At 40.2% G+C, this 23,993-nt stretch overlaps 2 protein-coding genes across 3 annotated transcripts in view; one reads left to right on the top strand and one right to left on the bottom strand.

The window, feature by feature from the left end:
- Positions 1-3,237, bottom strand: part of Wasf1 (WASP family member 1) — a 56,869-nt gene extending 53,632 nt beyond the window's left edge. Inside the window, exon 1 of one of the 2 annotated variants that reach the window (XM_027402193.2) lies at positions 2,678-3,237. The gene's annotated coding sequence lies outside the window, so the exon portion shown is untranslated. The remainder of the gene's footprint in view (positions 1-2,677) is intronic. The other variant, XM_027402192.2, reaches the window with a different exon arrangement.
- A 208-nt stretch (positions 3,238-3,445) lies between these two features.
- The window catches only part of Cdc40 (cell division cycle 40), a 44,272-nt gene continuing 23,724 nt past the window's right edge, over positions 3,446-23,993 (top strand). Inside the window, exons 1-3 of the mRNA XM_027402191.2 lie at positions 3,446-3,864; positions 16,676-16,762; positions 21,113-21,242. Of these exons, the coding sequence (XP_027257992.1) occupies positions 3,676-3,864; positions 16,676-16,762; positions 21,113-21,242 (406 nt within the window). The 5' untranslated portion in view covers positions 3,446-3,675. The remainder of the gene's footprint in view (positions 3,865-16,675; positions 16,763-21,112; positions 21,243-23,993) is intronic.

Genomic DNA, 23,993 nt, shown 5'->3' with positions numbered 1-23,993 from the left:
TGCCAAGGTCTACATCATTCTGTATCTAGTGCTAGCGCAATAGTATGCAGTAAGAAGACTATGAACAGAGGTTACAAAACAGGTCCAAACAGAGCTTTCTCTTTAGAGATGAACTGCTTTATTAAATAAATATTTGCTAAATCTTGTATTTGGTGGCTACTCTGAACACAGATGAACCCTCTGCTATTTGTTAAGCGCAATGCTACTTTGGATTTATGACAGGAAGCCGCAGCTCAAGAAAAAAAGAAAAAAAACAGACATTTTCTTTACCCCAATTAAAAACAAAACAAAATTTTAGCTCTTTATATTTAAGAAAACATGATAAAATGTAATCAAAATAATTTTCAAAAAAAGCTATATAATGAATTGTAAACACACTTGTAGAGACTTTCATCTATATGACTTCCTCCCACAAAGTAACCAAAAGTCTAAATTTAAGTAAAGACTGTAAGGATATAGTCTTTCAATAGTAGTTTTTGCTGTGAAAAGGAAGGGATTAATCTTTCAACAAGGAAACCACATATATCCTCTACTGTTAACATGAAGGTTAAGCCTTTGGAAAAGATATCTTAAAATATTCTTAAAATTAAACAAAAACTATAGTATTATACTACAGTAATGCACCATCTCTCAATACATGGGCATTTATGAACCCTAGTGATAAAGCTGACCTATCTTTCAAGTGATCACAGTTATAAATTCCATTAGCCAAAAATTTTAAACCAAAAGACCTTCAATATTTTCTAGACTCTTCATGAATTTAATTCAGTATTCTACTTGTTACCAGTCATTTTATCAGTGTATCTGTAATTATTGTATGTATGCATGAAGCCTAAATTAAAAACCACTAGCAACATCAAATGTAAACCAGCCATTTTTGAGTGCCATGGAAAAACATACTGAAGCATTTTCATGATTCAGCAATTAAAGTACTTAAAATTAGTTAAAAAATACTATGAAACTATCTTCTCTGAAATAATGCCTAATATCTTGTGAAAAATGACTCTACACCAACAATTTATATGTATGCCACTCACAAGTGCCATTAAACTATTAATGCACCTTCAAACTCTTGCATTGCCTGTGTGTAACCCTGTTTTTATCAAAACAAACTTAAACACAAAAAGATGGGAAGGATGACAAAAAGGGAAAAAAAGATGTTTCTGGTAGTTAACAATTTGTTTCTAAATAATACCACTTAAGTTGTAAGTAACTAATGTTTGTTTCTTATGTTTTCAAAATCATATTTCATCCTTAAAGTAGAGTATGCAAAACTGGATCTACTCATCCACAATAAAAGTCAGAAAAGAATAAGGGAAAAAACTGCAACAGTAATAAAATATACTGTAAAATTAGCTAAGTGAGAAGTAAAATCCAAGTAAGTTAAGGATTAAGATCCCCCTTAAAAATTAAATTCTTCCTTTCGTTCAAATAAAGGCTATGATTAGTAATCAAATTTCACAAATACGAAATACAAAACTTTCATTATTCAAAACAAAAAATGTGTATTAACTACTTTATTAAAATATTCAAAATAAAAATGATTTCCAGCAGAAACTTGGATCATCAGGGATAAACTGTTCCTTCGAGTTCCAACTGGGATTGCATTTGTTAATTGTGTTACGCCGATATCAGCAATTAGAAAAGTTAAAGTTTACCAAATTAAATTTATAAACATCAATGGACTAAACAACTATTGAAAATTAATCACAACGATTACTGAACAGAAACAAGACTTCGCTAATTTGTGAACATCAAGAAAAAGATGTAATTAGAGCCTCAGGCACATTTCGTATAGTCAAGGATAAGGTCAGAATGAGTAGTATTCAAATACCTATTCTAGCTAGGTATTAATCAATTAGTCGGTCACAGGGCAGATCGTGAATGTTCGGATCGGATGAGCTCTCTTTTCACCATTATTCTAGTTCATCATCCGCAAGTGCAAGAGAAGGTGTCGGAGTACGGAAGCTAGGGGGCATGCTGTAGCTAGGGGAAAAGAAAAATGGGAAAGGTGCAATGGATGCTGCATAGTTGAATAATTATCTGGGTGGCACAATGGGCGAGTCCTGCCGACATCAGAGCCCGGCGAGCATCTCCCTAACTCTGCCCGAGGAACCTCCCGATTCCCAGGCATCAGAAGAGACGGCAACCGCTTCTCTTCCACACGGGAAAATAAAGGGATACCCGCACTCGCTTTACCGCTTTACCGCTGTCGTGCACGGGGAGCCGCGGCGCGAAGACGCGCGGCCAGAGCTCGCTTTTCAGAGCGGCAGGCACACAGGGCGAGCCGGGGCTCCGCGGTGGGCTGCAGCCTTGGCCGGCGCCGAGGCACGAGGGCGAAGCGGCGGCGGGGTGGGAGCCGCGCGCCCCGGACCGCACGGCACCGCAGGTGAGAGCCGCCGCCGCCGCCGCCGCTGCACCCGGAGCAGCCTCGGGCTGGTCCCCACAGCCGAGACCCGCGCCCTCGTCCTCCACGCGCAGCCCGGGCTGCTAGGCGGCGGGCGCGGGGGAGCCCGGGATGGGGGCGGGGGCGGGCGGCGCGCCCATCATCGCCGCCGCCGCGGCCGCAGACCCGGGCTCCCACACACGCCCCTCTCGGCTCCGGCCGATGGAGAGCAGTTCCCCTGCCAGGACCCGGGGAAGAAAGGGGACAAAATCCTGACAGACTCGTGCTCACCGAGAAACCGTGGGGGGCTCGCGCCTTACCCCTTCTTCATGCTTCGGCGGCGGTCGCCGGTCCCGCTCCGCGCTGGGACTTCACCGAGAGCCCCTCGGGAGCGCCGGGCCGCGGGGTGGAAGCCGCGCCGGGCACTGGCTGGGGCGCCGGGCCGCCGGGAATGCCGCCGGGGGCGCCACTGATGGCCCGAGCCGCGGTGCGCGCGACGCGCGAGCGAACAACACCGCGAGCCGCCGCTGCCCTGCGCCGCCCCCTCCCCGCGCGACGCTCCACAACCGGGCGCGGGGACCCGCGCCTGCAGCAGGGGGAGCCGCGGGGCGCTCTCCGCCTCGCCCCACAACCTTCCCCCGGAGCTGCGCCAGGCGGGCCCCAGGTCTCCGAACTGAAGATTCGCACTGTCCCCTTGAGTCCCGCAGGGCGTAGGGTCGCAGGGCGGGAGACTCAGCCTCCGCTCACGTACTCGTCCGTGGGCAAGAGGACGGAGCTTCCCCCTGTCCTGAGGCTCCGTGGTATTGCCCAATCCGCACTTTGGGGGAGGGGGCCGCAGAGAACGATGCTGGGCTAGGGAATGAGGGAAGATGATATCCAATTGAATGAACCATCCTTTGGGGGCGGGGTCGAAGGCCGACCCCTCAGCCCGGCTCCGCCTCCTCCCTCCAAACTACAATTCCCATGGTGCCTCGCGCTTCCCACCGCTCTGCACGCCGGGAGTGGAGGACCTCGAGGCTTCAAAGGTATCTCAGAACTGTGGGGCTTTAATCAACGAGGTCCTGAAAGTTATAAGTAGTTGTAATTCCTTGTGCTTATCTAGATTAATGTTTGCGAGTCTCAGATACTGATGCAGTCAGAGTAATAATCATTATATTTTTTTCAGGAAGTTATAAATGATTTTTTGTTAAAGAAGGTAAATAAAGTGTTCCTTGGCAATCTGTCAGGACCTGGGAGTCGCTGCTTCTTCCGCCCTGGCCTGACCACAGCAGAGAGGATCTGTTGCAGTCATGTCCGCTGCGATTGCAGCTCTAGCTGCTTCGTATGGCTCGGGTTCAGGGTCCGAATCGGACTCGGACAGTGAGGGCAGTCGGTGTCCGCTGCCAGCCGCCGACTCTCTCATGCACCTGACCAAATCGCCTTCAGCCAAGCCCTCTCTGACAGTGGCGGTAGATTCGGCTCCGGAGGTGGCGGTTAAGGTAAGTGTTTTGGTCACTGATGGGTGCGGGAATTGGTTTCAGATCCCAAACCGCTCGTCTCCGGTGAGGTGCTGAGAAGTAAATTACTAGCGTTTACGCGTCGTCCCACATCTTCCTCCACTACCCCTCTGCTGTCTCCATCGCATAAAAGTGGTCCAAGAGGGGAAGAAAGTTTGAATTCTAGGCTAGGACGTAGTCTTATTAGAGCAGAAGTTTAGAACATAGCTAAAAGCGCATCAGGACTTCCTAACTAGAATTTGTGCCCTCACCAGAAGCGAGCCGTGGCCAGGCACTGTTTTGTTTTTAAGAAACTAGTCTCGAATCCTGGCTTCACTACTTGCAAATTATACAACTTCCTCTTGTATAATGGAGATAGTTGTTTAAAAACTTACCTATACCGGGGGGTTATTGTAAAGATTAAGTGAAATTATATAGTAAAGTTTATATAACACAGAGCCTAATAATCTAGTAAGAGGGCAATACATGCTAGCTATTTGTGATTGTATATGTTAATACAACGAGTGGGAAAGGGGCATAAGCTTTAAGAAGTAGCATGCATGGACCCAATGAAGGAAGGTGATAAAGGAAAAAACCCAGCTATGTAGTTCTTTATTAAGCACGTATCATTTTCCAGAAACAACAGGACTGAAAGCCACAGAGGCCAACAAAACCGAACATACTGGGAGCATTAGTGCATACTGGAATCAATTAGATGTGGACAAAAATGTAGTTACAGATTGGATTGAACACTGGGAGGGGGAAATAACCATGGTAAAGAATAAGGTAAGGCAGGATGGTGGTGGTGCAAGCCTCCCAGCACTCAGGAGACAGAGGCAGACAGATCTCTGTGAGTTCAAGGCCAGCCTGGTCTACAGAGCCAGTTCCAGGATAAAGCTACACAGAGAAACCCTGTTTCAGGAAGGAAAAATAAAGAAGAAGGTAGCAGTGTGATTTTTGTAGAATGCTCAGATCCTCTCTGAGGGGAGATAAAAAGTCAGTTCAAAGAAATCGAAGCCCTGTAAACTAAGGCAAGAGTTTGCAAGCTTAGGTGACTTGCAAACCTAGGAAGGCAGAGATTTGGTGTGTCTGGGGCTGATGTCTTAAACTCAGTGAGAGCATCGTCAATCAGTAGTTAGCTCCATGTGGGTGTTCAAAATGTGGAGAGGAATCTGTACAAAACTTCCCTCGGAAGATGGGAGGAGCGAGGGAGGTCTTGTTTGTGTCTTAAGTCTTTCACAAGTTTTGACGGGCCATTTATGAAACTTTTTTTTTTTTTTAAATAAGGACATCTGGCATGAAAGAATGCTGGGAATTCTATCTTTAGAACAAAACAAAGCTCTCCCAACTGAGGACATCTCACTAGCCTCCTCAGTCTGTTCCGTAGAAAACTAAGCTTTTGGTTCTGCATTCTTCCCATCTTTGTCACAGCCCCCCCCCCCCCAAGCTCAGTGCAGTCTAGCCTTAGCTTCTTGATTAACAACTTCATGGGAATGATGTCTTAGGCCTTGCATTAATTGGTCCTTCCATCTGACTTGAATCTCTGCATCAAATAACATTGTTAAAGGCATTGATGGCATATACCTTTAATCCTAGCATTTGGGAGGCAGAGGAAGGTGGATCACTGTGAGTTCGAGACCAGCCTGGTCTACAAGAGCTAGTTCCAGGACAGCCTCCAAAGCCACAGAGATTTTTTTTTTCACATATATTTTTCACATATATTTTCCTGTCTTGGAAAAAAACAAACAAACAAAAATCAAAAAAAAAAAAAAAAGAATTTCTCTATCTCAATTCATTTTTTCCCTGCAGCTTCCACTGAGTATTCTGCAGCCTCTGGATTCCCTCATCTTCTGCCAGCCCCTTCAGCTTTAGTGCCTCCTAGGTCTAGGCCCTTATTTCAAGTTCCATCCCCTCAGAGGTGACTACTGTGAAGAAGTTAACATAGGCATGAAATGAGTCAAGATTCCAGTGTTATTCAGATCTACCTCTAGCACTACACACATGGCCACTTGGATATATTACTTAAGAGCTAAGCCAGTTCTTATTCATCTTTCAAATAGGTTTAGCTACTTATTTTCAGAAATTCGAAGCAGTTTTAACTGTATCAAATAATACATGCTGATTAAATGCCAACTACCCTGATAAACTGTCCTAAACTCCTTGCCAGCTTAAGTATTAATAAAAAAAAAAAAAATCTCTCCGGGTGGTAGTGGCACACGCCTTTAATCCTAGCACTTGCGGGGCAGAGGCAGGCAGATCACTGTGAGTTCAAGGCCAGCCTGGTCTACAGAGTGAGTTCCAGAACAGCCTCTTAAGCCACAGAGAAACCCTGTCTCAACCCCCCCTCCCCAAAAAAAAAAACTCATCCAGGATGGTTCTTAGGCCCCTTTTGTATAGTGCACTGAAAACTTCAGTTTCTTTCTTCAGAGTCCACTTTTGTATTCCCATTTTGTTTTTGATCCATGGCCCAAGCCATGAAACAGAAGCTCATTATTTTTCTTTCCTCAGTGCCTGGAGCCAGTTAGTTGTTCATCTGATACTTCTGCTTCATTAGGGTTTTGTTTTTCAAATTAGTTTCTTCCTCTCTATTTTCCTTAGTGCAGCTTCCACAGTACCTTATTTCTCTAGGAATTGACTTTTTCAGCCATTACTTATGGTAATGGGTACCTTTCGTGCTGTAACTGAGTAATGTTTATCAAATTTCTCTTCCTGCTGTTGCACCACTGTTTAGTTCAGAGTCTCCTTTTATCTACAACAAGAATAACTTTTCTGTGTGCTTCTTTCTTTTTGTCTTCTAACCCCATACCCCCTTTCCTCCACAGTACATTTAGAATGTTCATTCAAATTCAGATTTCATCATGTCACATCCCTGTCCAAAAACATCATGGTGTCTAGTAGGTAAATACTGAATTCTTTGTATAGCTTGTGAAGCCTGCCATCCTCCCATTCTGAACTCTTTATGAAGCCCCACAAGCCTGATTTTCTTTTCCATATTCCCTGACCTCTCTCATATATCCAAAACTGTGGTCCCCCAGCCTTAGTGTACATGTTTCTTCCTATATCTATCTATATGTCGTGTATGTGTGTGTGTGTGTGTGTGTGTGTGTGTGTGTGTGTGTATTCCTACATCCTTTTTCTAAGTTTGTTTCTGAGGCCCAGAGAGTATCTCCATTGCCTTATACACATGATTAAGGGAAATTCAGTAAGAGACACCAGAGGTTCAATCCAAGCTGGCCTAGATCCCCAGCTATCTGGGTTCTGTCATAAGACATGAGCTTTGTGCACCAGCATTCGCTTATATGCAGGGGGGAAAGAAAAAATTAAATGTAATTGCAAATGATTAGAAAATGATCAAGGAAAGAACTGTGAAGCATGCACCCTTTTTCTGGTGACTAAGGGTTATTTGGCCAAAAATGAATGTATGTCCTGTTGTGTTACATTTTTTTGGATTAGGTAGGGGAAGGGTTGTGCATATTACAGAACCCATGTGGAGGTCAGAGGACAGTTTGTTCCCTGACTCTCTAACTCGACAGTCTAGCTGAATGAGGAAGCTCTGGCTCAGTGAGAAACTTGTCTCAGGGAAATAAAGGGAAGCACCATTGAGGGGGACTCTTGACATCAACCTCTGGCTTCCACAGACTTACATTTTCACCTGTACACAAATGTGTTCACATGTTCACAAAGAAATTAAAGCTTAAGTGGTTTGCGCTTTTGATCATATATGTAATCTCTGACAAGTCTTTCTTTTTCCTTCATTTGATTGTAATCAACACTTGAAGACTGTGAATATCATTCTTATTTTGTTAGTACAAAATTTAATCTGTAGGCCATGTATTGGAGTTTGCTAGCCTGTTCTAGACCACACAATAATGCTTAGTAACATAGGTCACTTGACACCATAGTCCCTAACCTTCATGCATCATGTTAAAAACTAGGCACAAAGATAAAATTTCCATGTGACTATGAACATGCCCTTGAGCCAAAGAAAAACAGTTATAACAAGATATTTTGGGTTATTTGCAGGCAGGACCTCAGGTATCCCAGGCTGACCTCAGACTCACTGTAAATCGAAGGATGACCTTGAACTTCTGATCCCAAGTGCTGAGGTTATAGACTTATGCCACCATTCTGTCAACACCACAACTTTGTGTGTGCTAAGGCCGTACTCTTATCACCTGAGCTGCATCCTCAGCCCATACTAAAATTATATACATTAAACTAAAACATAAACATGATAGGAAAGCAGTGAGGTGTACCATCTCCCTTGTCTGAAAGGATGCTTCTATACATTTAAGACTGTAAACATACTGTTGCAGATACAGTAGAAGGGCAGACAGTTTGTCTTTGTGTTCTGCATCTGGTGTCATTTGTAGACCTTGCACCCAGCTTGTGGTGGTTACCCTAAAAACTACATGTGTGAGTTACTCAGAGCCTTCACCTTCTAAGATACTATTATTTGGTATGTGTGTACACACATACACCACGAGACAGCCAGGAATGATGATGACTCCTGCATCCTGTCAGCAGAGATACCTGCTCTCTGTCTTCTTGAGATTGTCTTCTAATAGAATGGCTGGTGGTGGCAAGGAGTCCACTTCCAGTTTGCCTTCACGGTGTTTGTGCAATGCTCTTGCTTGGGGGATATTTTACTAGGTTTACTTACTTAGCTGAGGAATCTCTCAGCTCATTTAAGATATTTTGTGGTCCTCAGTGGTTACTGATAACAGACCAGCTGTCTTTTTCTAATGAATCTAATAGATTCCATACTGATTTTTTTATTTTCTTTTGACAGCATATACCCACCTACCCACCCTTTTATTTTATTTAAAGTATGGTTTCATTGTTTTTCCTGTGGAATAAATTTGTGAATTTCTCTTCATTCTTTTATTTCCACGTATAATTCTGTTTGAGTTTCTTTAGCAGAAGATAGATTAGAGTGTGGATCTTTCAGTATTTCTGGGAAGTTCACTGTTGTCTTCACTACATATTACTTTAGCCCCATTTCCCTTTGGTTCCGAACCTCCATTGACTTAGATTTGTGTTCTCTAATATATAGTAATGATTCAGTTGTTTGTTTGTTTGTTTTGGTTAGACTTTTCTTTTAATACAATGGTGTCCTATTTGCATGGTAGAAGTAACTACTTTATACGTGTCCTATGCTGGGCTAGTGGTGGTGACACACATCTGTAATTCCCACACTTGAGGCCGAGGTAGAAGGATCTTGAGTTCAGGGTCATGTGGACTTCATAGACAGACAAAAACAAAACAAAAAATGTGATAAGCCTCATTGTATTGTGAGAATTACTATGCTGGAGCACTCAGGGGACAGAGGGAGGTCTCAAAAAACAACAAAATTATTTATTAACTTTATAGTAAAAAGAAAATTGAAAAGTCATTTCAGACATTGACTGTTGCTTTCTCCCAATGAATTCCCTGTTTATCATAGCCAATGTCACTAAAATGCAAATTATGCCTCTTACATCTACAGCATAGCTTTAATTTCTTTTTGGGTGAGATTTCTTACATTCGTGATCTTCAATTAAATTAAGTTTCCTTCTATATCTGTTAAGGGCTAAGCTCAGAAAATCTGTATATCCAAATTAGTGTTCTTTTACTTCATCCATCCAAACTCTTTACTTGGTGAAATTTAGTCATTTCTAATTCCTGAGAGAAAAATACTTCATAAATTGATAAGAGCTCCATAGTAATGACTAAAATTTCTGATCTGTTTTTAGATACATAGTATTTTCATGTCTGATTTCTTACATATACACTGGAAGAAATGTGAGAAGAACTATCAAAGGTACCTTCTGTTTAGTCTGAAATTTAAGTTAACATAGAGTGCCCTTCAGTTGCCAGCTTTCATTTTTTGTGGCTAATTGAAACTGGATAGAAATCCTTTGTGATGTATGGTAATTCTAATTGCATGCCTAATTGGTAATGGACTCATTCTGAGGTTTAAATAAGGTTGTGGTACCATCCATGTTTTTCTAGTTAAATTTAAAGTAACCACCCGTTTTCTGGAGCGTTCTTCAGTTCATTCTGTAGTTTTAGCCATAATGAAAGCTTATGATTTCATTTATGTTGAGTTTCTTTTTTATGGGGGGGGGCGTGTCTCCGTAGCCTTGGCTGTCCTGGAACTCACTCTGTAGACCAGGCTGGTCCCAAGTGCTGGGATTAAAGGCATGTGCCTCTACCACCTGATTATTTGTGTTGTTTATTGGTTGCCATTGTTATTATAAAATGTTAATTTTTTAAATTGCTCTTTGTATTTAAAAGTTGATGTCTCACTCTACTAATTTAGAATCTTCTATTCATTGGGAAGATCTGGCAATCCATATATTATCTTCAGTGAGGAGATAGGAATGTGGCTAAGCCACATGGGTTTTTTTATAATTTGTTCTAGGAGTTGAATATTAGGAGGAAACAGTGTTTAATTTTGGTTTTGTGCTGTTTAAGCAGTCTCTTTACCTTCACAATAATGGGTTTGCCATTGTCTCCAGGCCTCAGTGTTAGCTCTAATCAGAGAAAAAAGCATTATGTGTTCTAAAGGATTGTCTTAGGGTTACCATAGCAGTGATGCAACACGATGACCAAAAGCAACTTTGGGAGAAAAGGGTTTATTTCATTCACAATTCCATGTAAGAGTTCATTATCAAAAGCAGTTAGGGCAGGAACCTAGAGGCGGGAGCTGATGCAGAGACCATAGAGAGATCCTGCTTACTGACAGGCTCCTCATGCCTTGCTCACCCTGCTTCCAAATAGAATCCAGGACTAGCAGCCCAAGGATGGCCCCACCCACAATGGGCTGGATCCTCTCCCATCAATCTCTAAGAAAATGCCTTACAGTTAGATCTTATGGAGGCATTTTCTCAATTGAGGCTCCCTCCTCTCAGATGACTTTAGTTTGTGTCAAGTTGACATAAAACTAGCCAGTACAGGTATTAAATGGTTATATTTTTAGTTCTTCTAGCCTTTGGCTCCCTCCCATAAGTGTCTTGCAGTAAAACTGGGTGGTGGTGACAAGCACTTTTAATTCCAGCACTTGGGAGGCAGAGCCAGGCAGATCTCAGTGAGTTCAAGCCAGCCTGGTCTACAGAGCAAATTCCAGGACAGGACAGCCAGGACTGTAACATAAAGAAACCCTGTCTTGAAAAAAAAAAAAAAAAAAGTCTTGCTGTAAAGAATGTCTCACTCACACCTACCTTCAGAGAAAGAAGCTCTAGTTAGCCAGAAGACCCACCTGAACTTTCTAATTCTTTAATTTTTTTTTGTTTTTGGTTGGTTGGTTGGTTGGTTTCGTTTTTCGAGACAGGGTTTGTCTGTATTTCTCTGGAGCCTGTCCTGGAACTCACTCTGTAGACCAGGCTGGCCTGGAACTCACAGAGATTCTCCTGCCTCTGCCTCCTAAGTGCTGGGATTAAAGGTGTGTGCCACCGACGTCCAGCCTCTTTAATTTTCTTTTAATTTGAGGGCATTCTGGCTGCAACAGGCCTATGAGAGACCCTTTCTCAAAACAACGAAAGATGTGCAGTGCCTAAGAAATGAAACTGAAGGCTGCACTCTGCCTCCCACCCCAAAAGATTATGTAAATAATGTGTCTACCCATTATTAACACTTTAGTATTTCGAAATTCCATTTTTCATGGTTTTATCATCTTATAGCAAACTATGTATTTATTTAGTATATGGGTTATTATCTTTCTTACCCACCAGAACAAAGGTCTGTAAAGTCAAGCAGCTTTGTAAAACTCTACAAAGATAGGCAACTTTGCCTATTTCCTTGGGCCTAGACAGTGTCTGGTGCATAACAGGCATGGTCAATATCTGCTGCATGTAAATCTGGTCATTTTTGGTTGCCAGCATCTCCTGGTGTCTCACTCGTTACCTGTTCTTTGTTATCTCTAAGAGAGCCCTCGTTTTAGACACTAATGCTTCCAGCTGTACCCTGGATTCTGCCCCCCTTTACCTCTTCTTGGATACCCATTGATTATCCCCTTGTTCTTTTTTTCTCTTCTTTTCTTTCTGTGTAGTCAGGTTGGCCTGACTCATAATCCTACCACCCCAAATCCCCGATGGTGGGAGTCCAGGAATGCCACACCACCTCCTACCATCCCCTTGGTGTTCTATGCATCCCCCTGTCACCTCCTTCTCTCTAGCATTATGACTGTCTTTGACTTAGTTATTCTTAAGAAGGATTCTGGAAATCATGACTCCCCATCTCTTCTGGGATTTATTGTTGCTTGCTTGTTGGGGTTTGTCTTTTAAAAAAAAAGAAAAGAAAAAGAAAAGAAAAGAAAAAAAAAAACCTCTGAAAGAGTGAGCAGCATCACTGTGTTGCTCTGCACATCCTCATCTCCAGCTGTGCTCTTTGCATGTGGCTTCCGTCATCCATCTCAGTACCAGAACTACTTGGCTGGCTGCAGTTGTGCCAAATCCCATGACAGTTACTCAGCCTTATTCTACATAATTTCTCTAGATTTACATTTTCTCTCATCATTTTAATTTAACAAATATTTATTGACTTGGGTTGCCTGCCCTTCATTTTGCAAGGCAATAAAGGGTATAAAATGTAAGTAAAAGCCAATTGCAATAAATAATGCATTATAAATGCTGTGAAAAATAAAATATTCCATAAGACTGCAGGCAGAAAAAGACAATTTTCCTTCCTGCAGCAGGAAGGGGGATTGGATCCAGGGTTTCCCCTAGGTCCATGGCTGTCTCAGGTTCTTGGCCACCAACGCTGTGTCAGGCATGGGTTCCATCTCATAGAGTGGGCCTTACTATCAAGGAGACAGTGGTAGACGACTCCCGTAGCTTTCGTGCTACTGCTACACAAGTGTATCTTGTAGGCAGGTCACCATTGTAATAGAAGGATCTGTGGCTAGGTTGGTGTGTACCTTTCTCCTCTGGTAGCATGCAGAGTACTTATTAGTACCATAAATACTGGTCAATAGGGACGAAGGCTCTAGGTTAGCACCAGTTCAACTTTCCCCTGTCCTGTGAGTTATGTAGGTGTTGTCTTCAGCAATAGGGTCTTATTTTTTGTGGAGGGCAACCAATAGCCTTGGCAGTACCCTGAGTTGTTTGGGGATTTCCGTGAGGCGCCTTTCACCAATAACTCAATTAGATGTAGCCTATTCCTGGCACTGGAGGTTTCTTTTGGTGGCTAGAAATGTCTAAATTTTTTTCTAGCTACCTCCATTTACCTGTGAGTTTCATGATTTTTGTTTTTTGTTTTTTTTTGTTTTTCCAGTTGAGTAATACTCCATTGTGTAAATGTACTGTGTTCTCTTTATCCATTCATCTGTTGTCAGTCATCTAGTCTGCTTCAGTTTCTGATTATTATGAATAGAGCAGCAATGAACGTGGTTGAGCAAAGGGCTCTGTAACTGGATGTAGAGTCCTTTGAGGAGATGTCCAAGAGGGTAGCTAGATCTTGAGGTAGTTAAGATTCCCCAGCTTCCTCTAGTGTTTGCACTCCCACCAGCAACGAATGAGCGGTCCCCTTCACATCCTCATCGGCAAGAGCTGTCATTTGTTTTATTGATCTTGGCTGTTTTGACTGGTATAAGGTGATCCGCCTGCCTCTGCCACCCAGTGCTGGGATTAAAGGCATACATCACCACCATCCAGCCATTTTTTTAGTTTTAATTGGGTTGTTTTCTTAATGTTCGATTTTTTTTTGAGTTTTTTATATATTTTAAATATTAGCCCTTTATCAAATGTGTAGTTGCTAAAAGTCTTTCCCCATTTTCTAAGCTACTGCTCTCTCCTAATAATGGTGCCCTTTGCCATATAGCTTTTCAGTTTTATGAAGTACCATTTATTGATTGTTGTTCTTAGGGCCTGTGCTAATGGTGTTCTGTTCAGAACGTCTTTTCCTACACCAATGAGTTCAAGGCTATTTCCCATTTTCTCTTCTATCAGATTCAGTGTATCTGGCCTTTCATTGAGGTCTTTGATCCATTTGAGTTGAGTTTTGTGCAGGATGATAAGTGTGGATCTATTTGCATTCTTGAACATGTAGCCATCCAATTTGACCAGCGCTGATCAACAAGTCTGAGTTTACGTTAATACTATTTTTATTACTATAGTTCTCAGTACAATTTGAAATCAGGGATGGCGACACCTGTAGCACTTATTTATTTTTCAGAATTGTTTTAGCTATCCTGGATGTTTTGTGTTTCCCTAAAAATTGTTCTTTCAAGTTCTGTGAAGACTTGGGTTGGAATCTTAAAAGGACTGCATTGAATCTGTAGATTGTTTGTGGTAAGATGGCCATTCTTACTATGTTAATTCTACTATCCCATGAGCATGGGAGATCTTTCCATTCTCTGATATCTTCTTCAATTTCTTGCTTGAATGTCTTAAAGTTTTTATCACATAAGTCTTGCACTAGTTTGGTTGGAGTTACCCCAAGATATTTCCATTGAGGCTATTGTGAAAACTATTGTTTCCCTGATTTCTGTCTCAGTCCATTTTTCATTGGTATATAGAAAGGCCGACTGAATTTTGCTATTAATTTTTGTACCCTGCTATTATGCTGAAAGTGTTGATTAGCTGTAGAAGTTTCCTGCTGGAGTTTTTAGAGTCACTTCTTGCCTTCCTGTTTGTGTCCCCTTAATCTCCTTTAGTTGTCTTACTGCTCTAGCTAGAATTCCCAAGTACTATATTGAGTAGATTTGGAGAGAGTGGACAGCCTTGTCTTGTTCCTGATTTTAGTGGAATTGCTTTGTGTTTCTCTCCATTTAGGTTGATGCTGGCTGTTGGCTTTCTGTAAATTGCTTTTATTATATTGAGGTATGTCCCTTATATCCCTAGTCTCTCTGGGACTTTTATCATGAAGGGGTGTTGGAATTTGCCAAAGGCCTTTTCTGCATCTAATGAGATGATCATATGATTTTTGTCTTTCAGTCTGTTTCTGATGTAGATTACATTTATCGATTTATTTATGTTGAGCTATCTATGCATCTCTGGTATGAAGCCTACTTGATTATGGTAGATGATCTTTTTAATGTGTTCTTGTATTTGGTTTGCAAGTATTTTATTGAGAATTTTCCTATCTGTGTTCATAAAGGAAATTAGTTTGTAATTCTCTTTCTTGAGTCTTTATGTACTTTAGGTTTCAGGGTAATTATAACCTCCTAAAAAGAATAAGTTTAGTGTTTTGATTATTATGTGTAATAAGAAGTACTTTTCCATCTCTGTAAGTTCGAGGCCAGCCTGGTCTCCAAAGCGAGTGCCAGGATAGGCTCCAAAGCTACACAGAGAAACCCTGTCTCGAAAAACCAAAAAAAAAAAAAAAAGAAGAAGTACCTTTTCTGGTTTAGTCTTTTTTGTGTTCTTCGTGCTTTGTGAACCTGTATTTTAAGGAAATATTCTTTTATGGTTTTGCTGAAAATATTGTCTAGGCCTTTGACCTGGGTTTCTTCTCCTTCCTCAATTCCTATTATTCATAGATTTGGTCTTTTCATTAGAGTCCCAGACTTCCTGGATGTTTTATGCCTAGATTTTTTTTTTTTTTTTTTACATTTTCTTTGACTAAACTATCCATTTATTTTATCTTGTCTTCAGTATCTCAGACTCTCTCTTCCTTCTCTTGTACTCTGTTGGTAAGGCTTACCTCTGAGGTTTTTGTTTGAGTTCCTAAATTTTTCATTTCCAGTTTTACCTCAATTTGGGTTTTCTTTGGTGATTCTGTTTCTACTTTCATGTCTTGAACAGTTGTCTTCATTTCATTTACTGTTTGTTTGTATTTTCATATATTTTTATTAATGAATTCATTCATATCCTCTTTCAGGACCTCTAGCATATTCATAATAGCTATTTTGAGTTCTTGCCTTATGTCTCAGCTACATTGCATTTCTTAGGGGCCTACTGTTGTAGGGTTGCTGGGTTCTGGTGGAGACATTGTCCTGGCTGTTTTTTATTATGTTCTTACTCTGATGTCTACTCATCTGGGTTTGGGATTATTGTGATTCAGCACATAATCAAAACACCAAATATACAGAACAAAGAAAGAATATTGAAAGTTGCAGGAGGAAAAGACCATGTAACATAAAGGCAGATCTATTAGAATTACACCTGACTTCTCAGTGGAGTCTGGGTGGGTGCTCCATTCCTTGTTTTCTGGATTTTCGGGGAGCGTGGTGGCTGTGGGTTGCTTGGTAGGGAGTGCTTCTGAGTCCCTTTCTAGTGGCTACTGGGTGTCCTGGGTAAAAGGTGTTTCTAGATATTGGGGGGCTAGCAAGAAGAAATGAGGCTGGGCTAGAAGTGGGGGCTAGAAGGGTCCGCTGTGAGGAAAGCTGGGTCTGCCATGAAGTTTAGAAGAATCCCCCGGGAGTAGAGGCATAGAGGCAGAAAGGGAGGGCAGGTTGTGCTGCAGGTGGTCTGCTGCAAGGCTAGAGATGAGACTGGGGATTGGACATGGATGACAGGCAGGAGTGGGACGATAGTCCACTGATTCCCAGGCTGCGGAGGCCAGTGAGTTCCTAAACAGGAACTCCAGGTATATTGGTGCTGACACAAAGTGATAGCATGAAGAAGCTAGACTTTCTTAATTTGACGGTTTGGGCAGTGTTAACTTATTTAGTTAATAAAGTTAGTATATTGAAAACTATGTATTTTGACATCTAAAACTGCATATGTTACATAAATGTTTCATTGCTCTTTGATTGTAATAATTACTAATGCTGGGATACTACAGTAATACTCGTGAAGTCAGTGTTAGATGTTTACAATGAGACTTTGCTGTAGTTCCTAAAATATATACTCACTTCGCAAGTTTGTAACATTATGTGGCTTTCTTTTAGGAAGATTTGGAGACTGGAGTTCACCTTGACCCTGCGATCAAAGAAGTTCAGTATAATCCTACCTATGAGACCATGTTTGCCCCTGAGGTAAGAAAGCAAACCCAAGGTTTCCCATTATGCTGAGTATTTAAATTAATACTGAGGTAGATAAATGGGTGTTGATTTTTTTTTAAATTCTCATTCAACTATGTTACTATAAGTTTTAGAAAATATATCTTTCTAGTCTCCAAAATCCTTAATAGTTTTTATGAGAATCCTTTTAAAAATCCACCGACTACTTATATGCCCACATGCAAAAGTCATACAGAACTGTCTTGAAAAAGGGAACCTGAAAATATTAATTCTTCACTGTACACTTGATATCCTCTCTCGGCCTTGATAAGGGACTATTGCAATTAATTACAAAGAAAAATGGTTAATTAACATTAATACACAGTAAATTATGAGCAGTCCCAAATGCCTGTCTGTTGTCATACTCCACTGCTGGATACACTCACACTGCCGAGTGAAGCAGTATGCACTATGGATGGAATCTTTCTCCTCCCGCTTGGTAATAAATAGTAATAGAAACATTGGGAAAGAACGAAGAAAAAATTCATCATGTCCATTTAAAGGCTTTGAACACTGTTCATTAAGGAAAGCTTATTTAAAAATGTAACATCGTTAGATGTTAAAATGGAAAAGGCACTTGACTGACAGAAAGAAAACAGGAAATAGTCATTGTAAGGCATACTCTGCCCCTGCTTAAAAAAGACTTGACTAGCAGGACCTTTAAGAGCTGTGTCATACTTCACCTGCCTAGGTTCCCATGGCATCTGAGATGTGTAGCACAGTCAGCACCATGGTATCTGCATCAGACAGTGCTCTAGCTGTTCTGTCGCTGCACAAGCATCTGTTCAGGTCCTCGGAGAGTTGTTTCTTAGTCCCGCCCTCCTGAACTCTGTAAGCTGTCTCCTCTCCTCGAGTAACATCTCTGGCCCATTGAAATGCCATTCATGTCTGCCTCATGGCTTTTACAAATGGAAAGGACTTCAGTAAAATAGTGCTTATTTGCACTCAGAGGATGAGAAAATTTGAAAGCAGTGTGGCGTATAACATTTTGGTGCCAGTTTATTTTCTATGAGATCTGCTTTTTTTTTTTTTCTAATCTTGAGTTATTATTAGCTGTGATATTGCTATGTAATTATATTTTTCAAAACTTTCAATCAAAAGACTAAATGTGAATTAATTAATTTTGTGATGATATTGGCAAGTCAATCATCCACTCATTATTTCCATCCATCATTTCTTCCTCATGTTAAGGAGCCACCACTAACATGTAAACTTGTTCATGTTAAGAATACCACATATGTTAAAGTTTAAGAAAGGAGTGATTCTTGCAAGCAAATTTAGAATCTTTAATAATTACCAAGGAAGCAGTCATCTGTGATATGACAGATTGTGAACTTTGTGTTTTACGACTAGAATCCATATCACTTGGCCAAGTCTGGAAAGGTGTCACCAGGGGCTTTGCTAGTTCAGTTCAAGTCCCTCTATGTTAGGGATTCACTGTCAGAATCCCTCTCCTTCACCTCATCATTGACAGAGGGTGTGCTGTGTGTTTTCTTAACCAGATAGGCGCTAGAATGTTCCCTGAGCCTCTAAAATGTCCATAGCTTAGACACCAGACAGATAGTTATCTATCAACGTCATATGTGAAATGGACAATAAAGTCCAGGTTTGGAATTTGGAATGAGACTGGGGATAAGCTTTTGTAAGATCTTGGATGTTCTTAATTTTCTCATAATTAAATGTGATTTCTACTTTACTGTAAAAATATGTGGTGTGAAAATTGAATGATTAAAAAAAAAGAGCAGAAAGAGACCAGTGGGTGAGCTAAAACTACCATTGATTTTGTCATAGACAGGTAGAGACATACTTTCGCTCCTTTTGTACTTACTAAACCTATGAAGTAAGTGTTCTTTCTTGTAGAACAAAAGGCAAGTCTGATTTAACTGTCATCGGTTAACGTTTTGTAGGACCCAAGTCCAGATCTCTATCCGTCAGTAACTGGAAGCAGAGTTTGAAGGCCATAGATGGTCTACCTATTAATACAGAATTGCTTGCTCAAATTATTGAGCAAGACGGAGTTTTATACCAGCAACTTTCTTCCTTGAGCTAGATCCCCTTTTAGCTTCTTAGAGATAAAGTATTTATTAGTTTCTTTAAAATCATATTAAATTCACTGGACTCAGGAAGAATTCCAGATCCCTTAAACTAGCCATGCTTTTAGGGGAAAATATATACATCTAAATTCAGAGAATAAATGGTAGTTGCTATTAAAAATATAACCCTAAGAGCTGCTTAAGTATTAATGCTGTAGAGATAGTGTAGATAGGTTGTCGTCACCAGCACCGGCCAAGTGTTACATATAAGGAATAGTCAGACTTCGCTTACATCTTAAAAAATTATTTTTTCAACAACTGTCCTGAACTTTTCCTGATTTGTAGAAAGTTGTGATCTAACAAATAAGACTTTCCTGGAGATCAGAGGGCAGAGCTAAGCCACTAGTTAGCATAGAGGCCAGGCAGTGGTGGCATACACCTTTAATCCCAGTACTTGGGAGGAGGAATCAGGAAGATCATGATTCAAGGCCACTCTAGGCTACACAATATTGAACCAGTCCATAAGAGAAACAGAGCCAGGCAGTAGTGGTCATACCTTTTTTTTTTTTTTTTTTTTGGCTTGTCGAGACAGGGTTTCTCTGTAGTTTTGGAGCCTATCCTGGCACTTTGTAGACCAGGCTGGCCTTAAACTCAGAGATCCACCTGCCTCTGCCTACCAAGTGCTGGGATTAAAGGCGTATGCCACCAACACCTGGTGTGATTTATACCTCTAATCCCATTTTCCCCCCTCCCCACCTCCTCTTTTCCCCAGATCTGCCACCAGCACCAGCACCACCACCCCCATTCTCCCCCCAGAAAAGAGCAGGCCTTCCAAGGACATCAGTGGAACATGCTGCCAGGCAGTGGTGGTGCACGCCTTTAATCCTCTCACTCGGGAGGCAGAGGCAAGCTGATCTCTGAGTTTAAGGCCATCTTGGTATACAGAGTGAGTTTCAGGACAGCCAGGGCTATCCAGTGAAACCCTGCCTTGAAACGCTGGGGAAAAAAAAAGAAAAGAAAAAAACAAACATGACACAATAAGATACAATAAGACCAGGCTCAAACTCACACATCAAGGCTGGGAAAGGCAACTCAAAGTAGGAGGAAAAGGGTCCCAAGACCAGGGGAAAGAGTCAGAGATAGCCCTACTCCCACTGTCATGAGTCCCCTCTTCCCACCAGACGCTGCTGAGGTGTGTCTCAGTGCATAGTAGTGCATCTTAAGAACTCTTAAACATGTTATTGTCTCTAATTTTGTAGCTGTTTCTGTTCATTGTAAATAATTTCATGAATAAATGGACTTGTCAGTGACTTGTCTTCCCTGTGGTTCTACCCATCAGCAGATGTGGGCTGCAAAGTCCTGAATTGTCCTTATAACTGTCCTTTATAGTTTGGAATGAGTACAATTAAAAACTTGGTAGAAAAATGGGTATTTTAAGCAGAATACAAGTTTTCAGTCTATGACAATCTTATAGTGGTTTATTTTCCTCTAATGCACACACATATCAAATAATCTGACAGATAAATTCATTGTTTCTCATGCATGGTATAATGATATCTAGAGAAGACACAGTGCTGTTAAAGAGGAGCAGGAGCACATTTGTGGCTTTGGAAATGTATCATAGAAAAGATGGTTCTAAAGATAGGAACTTGAGATGTTCTAACGTCAAAATATTTCTTCAGGAACAACGAGTGTTCCAGTATTAAAATAAATACCTTTATGTGTCAGGAGTGATGATGGTATGTTCCTCCCAGTATTCAGGAGGTGAAGGAAAGAAGATTGTTAATGTAAGACCAGTGTGGGCTCCATGCAGTTCTAAGTCAGATGAGCTATATTGTGAAACAAACAATAATAAAGAGGAATATTAAGTTCATTCTTCCCTTAGTGTGACCTCTCATTTGACTCTTCATAAAAACAAGCAAAAATCAGGAACTTTAGAAAGATTGGCAGGAGTTCAAGGGCAGCTTGTGCTACAGAGTGAAACTGTGTTAGAGAGTTTGGTTTTCCCAGGATCTTTTATAATAGCATTATTTAATGAGGGTTAACATAGCATATTGTGGTTCTTCTTAAGTGAGTATTTTACAAGTTAGGCTTTATGGTTGCACTCTTAGGGAATGTTTTAAGGTAGTAAGATATTTGCCTCAGGCTTGTCCTGGTCTTGGTTCTTACAGGTTGTAAAATTTGGCCCTAGGACAGTAAAGCACTCCATTGTGAATTTATGTATGGCCAAGAGTTGACAACACGTTATATAGTAATTTTAGTGACCTTCTTTTCCTTTCTTATACCATTGCAGTTTGGACCAGAAAATCCCTTTAGAACACAGCAAATGGCTGCCCCTAGGAATATGCTTTCTGGATATGCCGAGCCAGCACATATCAATGACTTTATGTTTGAGCAGCAAAGAAGAACATTTGCCACATACGGTAAGGTGATGATAAAATTTTAACAGTTTTAAGTTTGGCTTTACTTAAAAGCATGAGTAATGTATGCCATCATTCATTCTGTCTTCTGCCTTTTAAAGTTTATTCATCTAGATTTCACCAGAGAGACAGTGTACCTTCTTATGTGATCTATAAATACTGTATGGGAAGAGGCATTGGATATTGAGTTTTTATTTTAAATCCTCTATGATTTTTTTTTTCCAGTACTGAAAGTAGTCTGTGGTCCTAAAACCAGAATGTTCCTTGTTATTGTTCTTGGTAATGAACATTTGTTATTAAGTGACCATCACATGCAGATAATTATTAAGTTAGTAAATGAAAATATAGTATAAAAATACATTCATTATCTTAAAAGCTTCTTAACTTTATTCTGTTTCTCATCTTATTTCTTAAATATTTTCTCTTAGTTATTAAAGGATGTTAGCCAGTAGAATAGTAACCAATCCATAGTATAAAATGACTATAGTCTATCAGTTATGGAATCTTTTAAAGTTAACTAGTATTAAAAATGGTTCTGAAAGGATTTGTCCTATATTATTAGGTCATGTATCACCATGTCAAGGATGCAGTCACAGTGAAAACTGCACACCAGCTGGCAGTGTAGCTCAGTTGGTAGGCCACTACCTGAGCATGTAGGCTTTGGGTTAAGTCACCAGTGCAGTGTGGTGATGAATGCCTGTATTCTTAGCATTCCAAGATGTACAGGACCCGAGAATCTGCATTTCAAGATCATCCTCAGGTACATAGTGAGTTTAGGTCAACCTGGGCTACATGAGATTGTGTCTCAAAAAAAAACAATAATAGCAACAAAAAGGACCTCATACCACTATAATCACCCTAGAAGATTTCACTGGTGCTTCTAGTCCAATAAAATGGTTACAAATTCATTTTGTACCCCCTGCTTCTATAAGGAATACATTGTAAGCCTATAGCAATGTGAAACACATTAAAAACTAAGCCATGAGAAATGGGCATGTGGCTCAATTAAGAACACTTGACTCTTCTTCCAGAGGACTTGGGTTCAATTCCCAGCACTCACATGGTGGTTCATAATTGTCTGTACTCCAGTTCCAGGCAGTCCAAAGCCCTCTTCTTGCCTCTGTAGCACCAGGCACTCACATGGTGCATAGACATACATGCAGGCAAAACACCCACACACATTAAAAAAAATAAAATAAAAAACATGAATTTTTATATTCTGTCATATACTAAGATAGACTTAAAGTTTTTGTTTTCATAGATTTTAGAAGGGGACCATTTTAATAATTTAATTTAAATAAAGTGTTTAAAGTGTCCTTAAAACAAAGCAGGTTTAAAAAATAACAATAAATTATGTTTTTATTGACATCTACTTTTCAAGGTATTTTATAGGAAGAATAAACATTTGCAGCCATTAAGTTTGCTTAGTTTGGAAATGGACTTGTTTGAAAATAAACAGCCATTGTGGTGTGTGCATGCCTTTAATCCTAGCACGTAAGAGGCAGAGGCAGGTGGATCTCTGAGTTCAAGGAGAGTCATTATTATCATGCAGTTAATTTCAATACTAGTGGCAATTAACATTTTTTAGAAATTGAAGTCTGCTAGACTAACTTCTGTAAGAAATCCTTGAAGTATTAGATTTCATGTTGGTTCCAGTTTTCAATATTAAGAATGCAATTTGTAGGTTATGATACAGTAAGATGCCTTTTATAATATAGTAGTGAATATTCTTGTGCATAAAACTTTATGCTTCTTTATTATTGTTTTCTTAAATATGTTTACAAAGTAGATCAAAGACTGTTTTTAAACTCATAGTACATTAGTACATCAAATTTCTTTCTGAGAATTTCCCCAGTTTATTCTACCATGTGATACAAGGAAGGCCATGTATGAAAGCTGTGCTTCTACCCAGGACCCATGTGATTGATTTTTTTCCCTAGTTATATGATAATCAAAATAATATGGCTCTATTTCAGTTTGATTTTTCTGGACTACTAATTAGATTGAAGGTTTTCCTATATACTTTCAAGTAATTCTTGGCAAATTGTTTATAATTTCTTTTGATTAACTTATATTTTTATAACCATGAGGGTATAATAATAAAATTAATGTTACAACCATTTTAAGTATGACCAAAAGGAAAAAGAATAAATATTAACTCTGTTGAAAAGGCAAAATGGAATATAAGCTTCAGAAAGATACATGAGCATACATTAAAATCTATAATAGAGATATGTTAATTTTTGAGATATGGATAATAGAAAACTAGTTGAACTGAGATCCTATAGTGTCAGATGTAGACCTTGTTATGTCACTGGAGACTTTTAGAAGGATGTGTGTCTATATGTTTTAATCTCTTACTTGTGAAAAGAAGATATGTGACCTGCTCATCGCTGGGGTGAAAGGAGGCAGTGGGGATAGTGGAAATACTGATGGAAGATCTTCACACAGAGCTCAGGTCCCTTCCTTGGGACCAAGACTGGCCACATGGGCAGGGGACTGGTGTTTACATGGAACAAGGATGACCAAGAACACCCTCCTCGTTCCACCCTGGCAATACCATGCCATGCCATTCATATAAACATAAATCTCATTTCAATTATACTTTTGATAAATCTTTATGTTCGAAGTATACATTTTTAAACTTAGACTATGTTGGTCTGGATTCTGCGTATACCTTATAAAAGTCTCATTAAAAAATTCAGGTACAGGGATGGAGAATTGCTCAGTTAAAGGTGCATAGCCCCAAAATTC

This window comes from Cricetulus griseus, chromosome 2, assembly GCF_003668045.3.
Source record: "Cricetulus griseus strain 17A/GY chromosome 2, alternate assembly CriGri-PICRH-1.0, whole genome shotgun sequence".
Classification (NCBI taxonomy): domain Eukaryota; kingdom Metazoa; phylum Chordata; class Mammalia; order Rodentia; family Cricetidae; genus Cricetulus; species Cricetulus griseus.
This window is presented reverse-complemented; position numbering and strand designations above follow the sequence as displayed.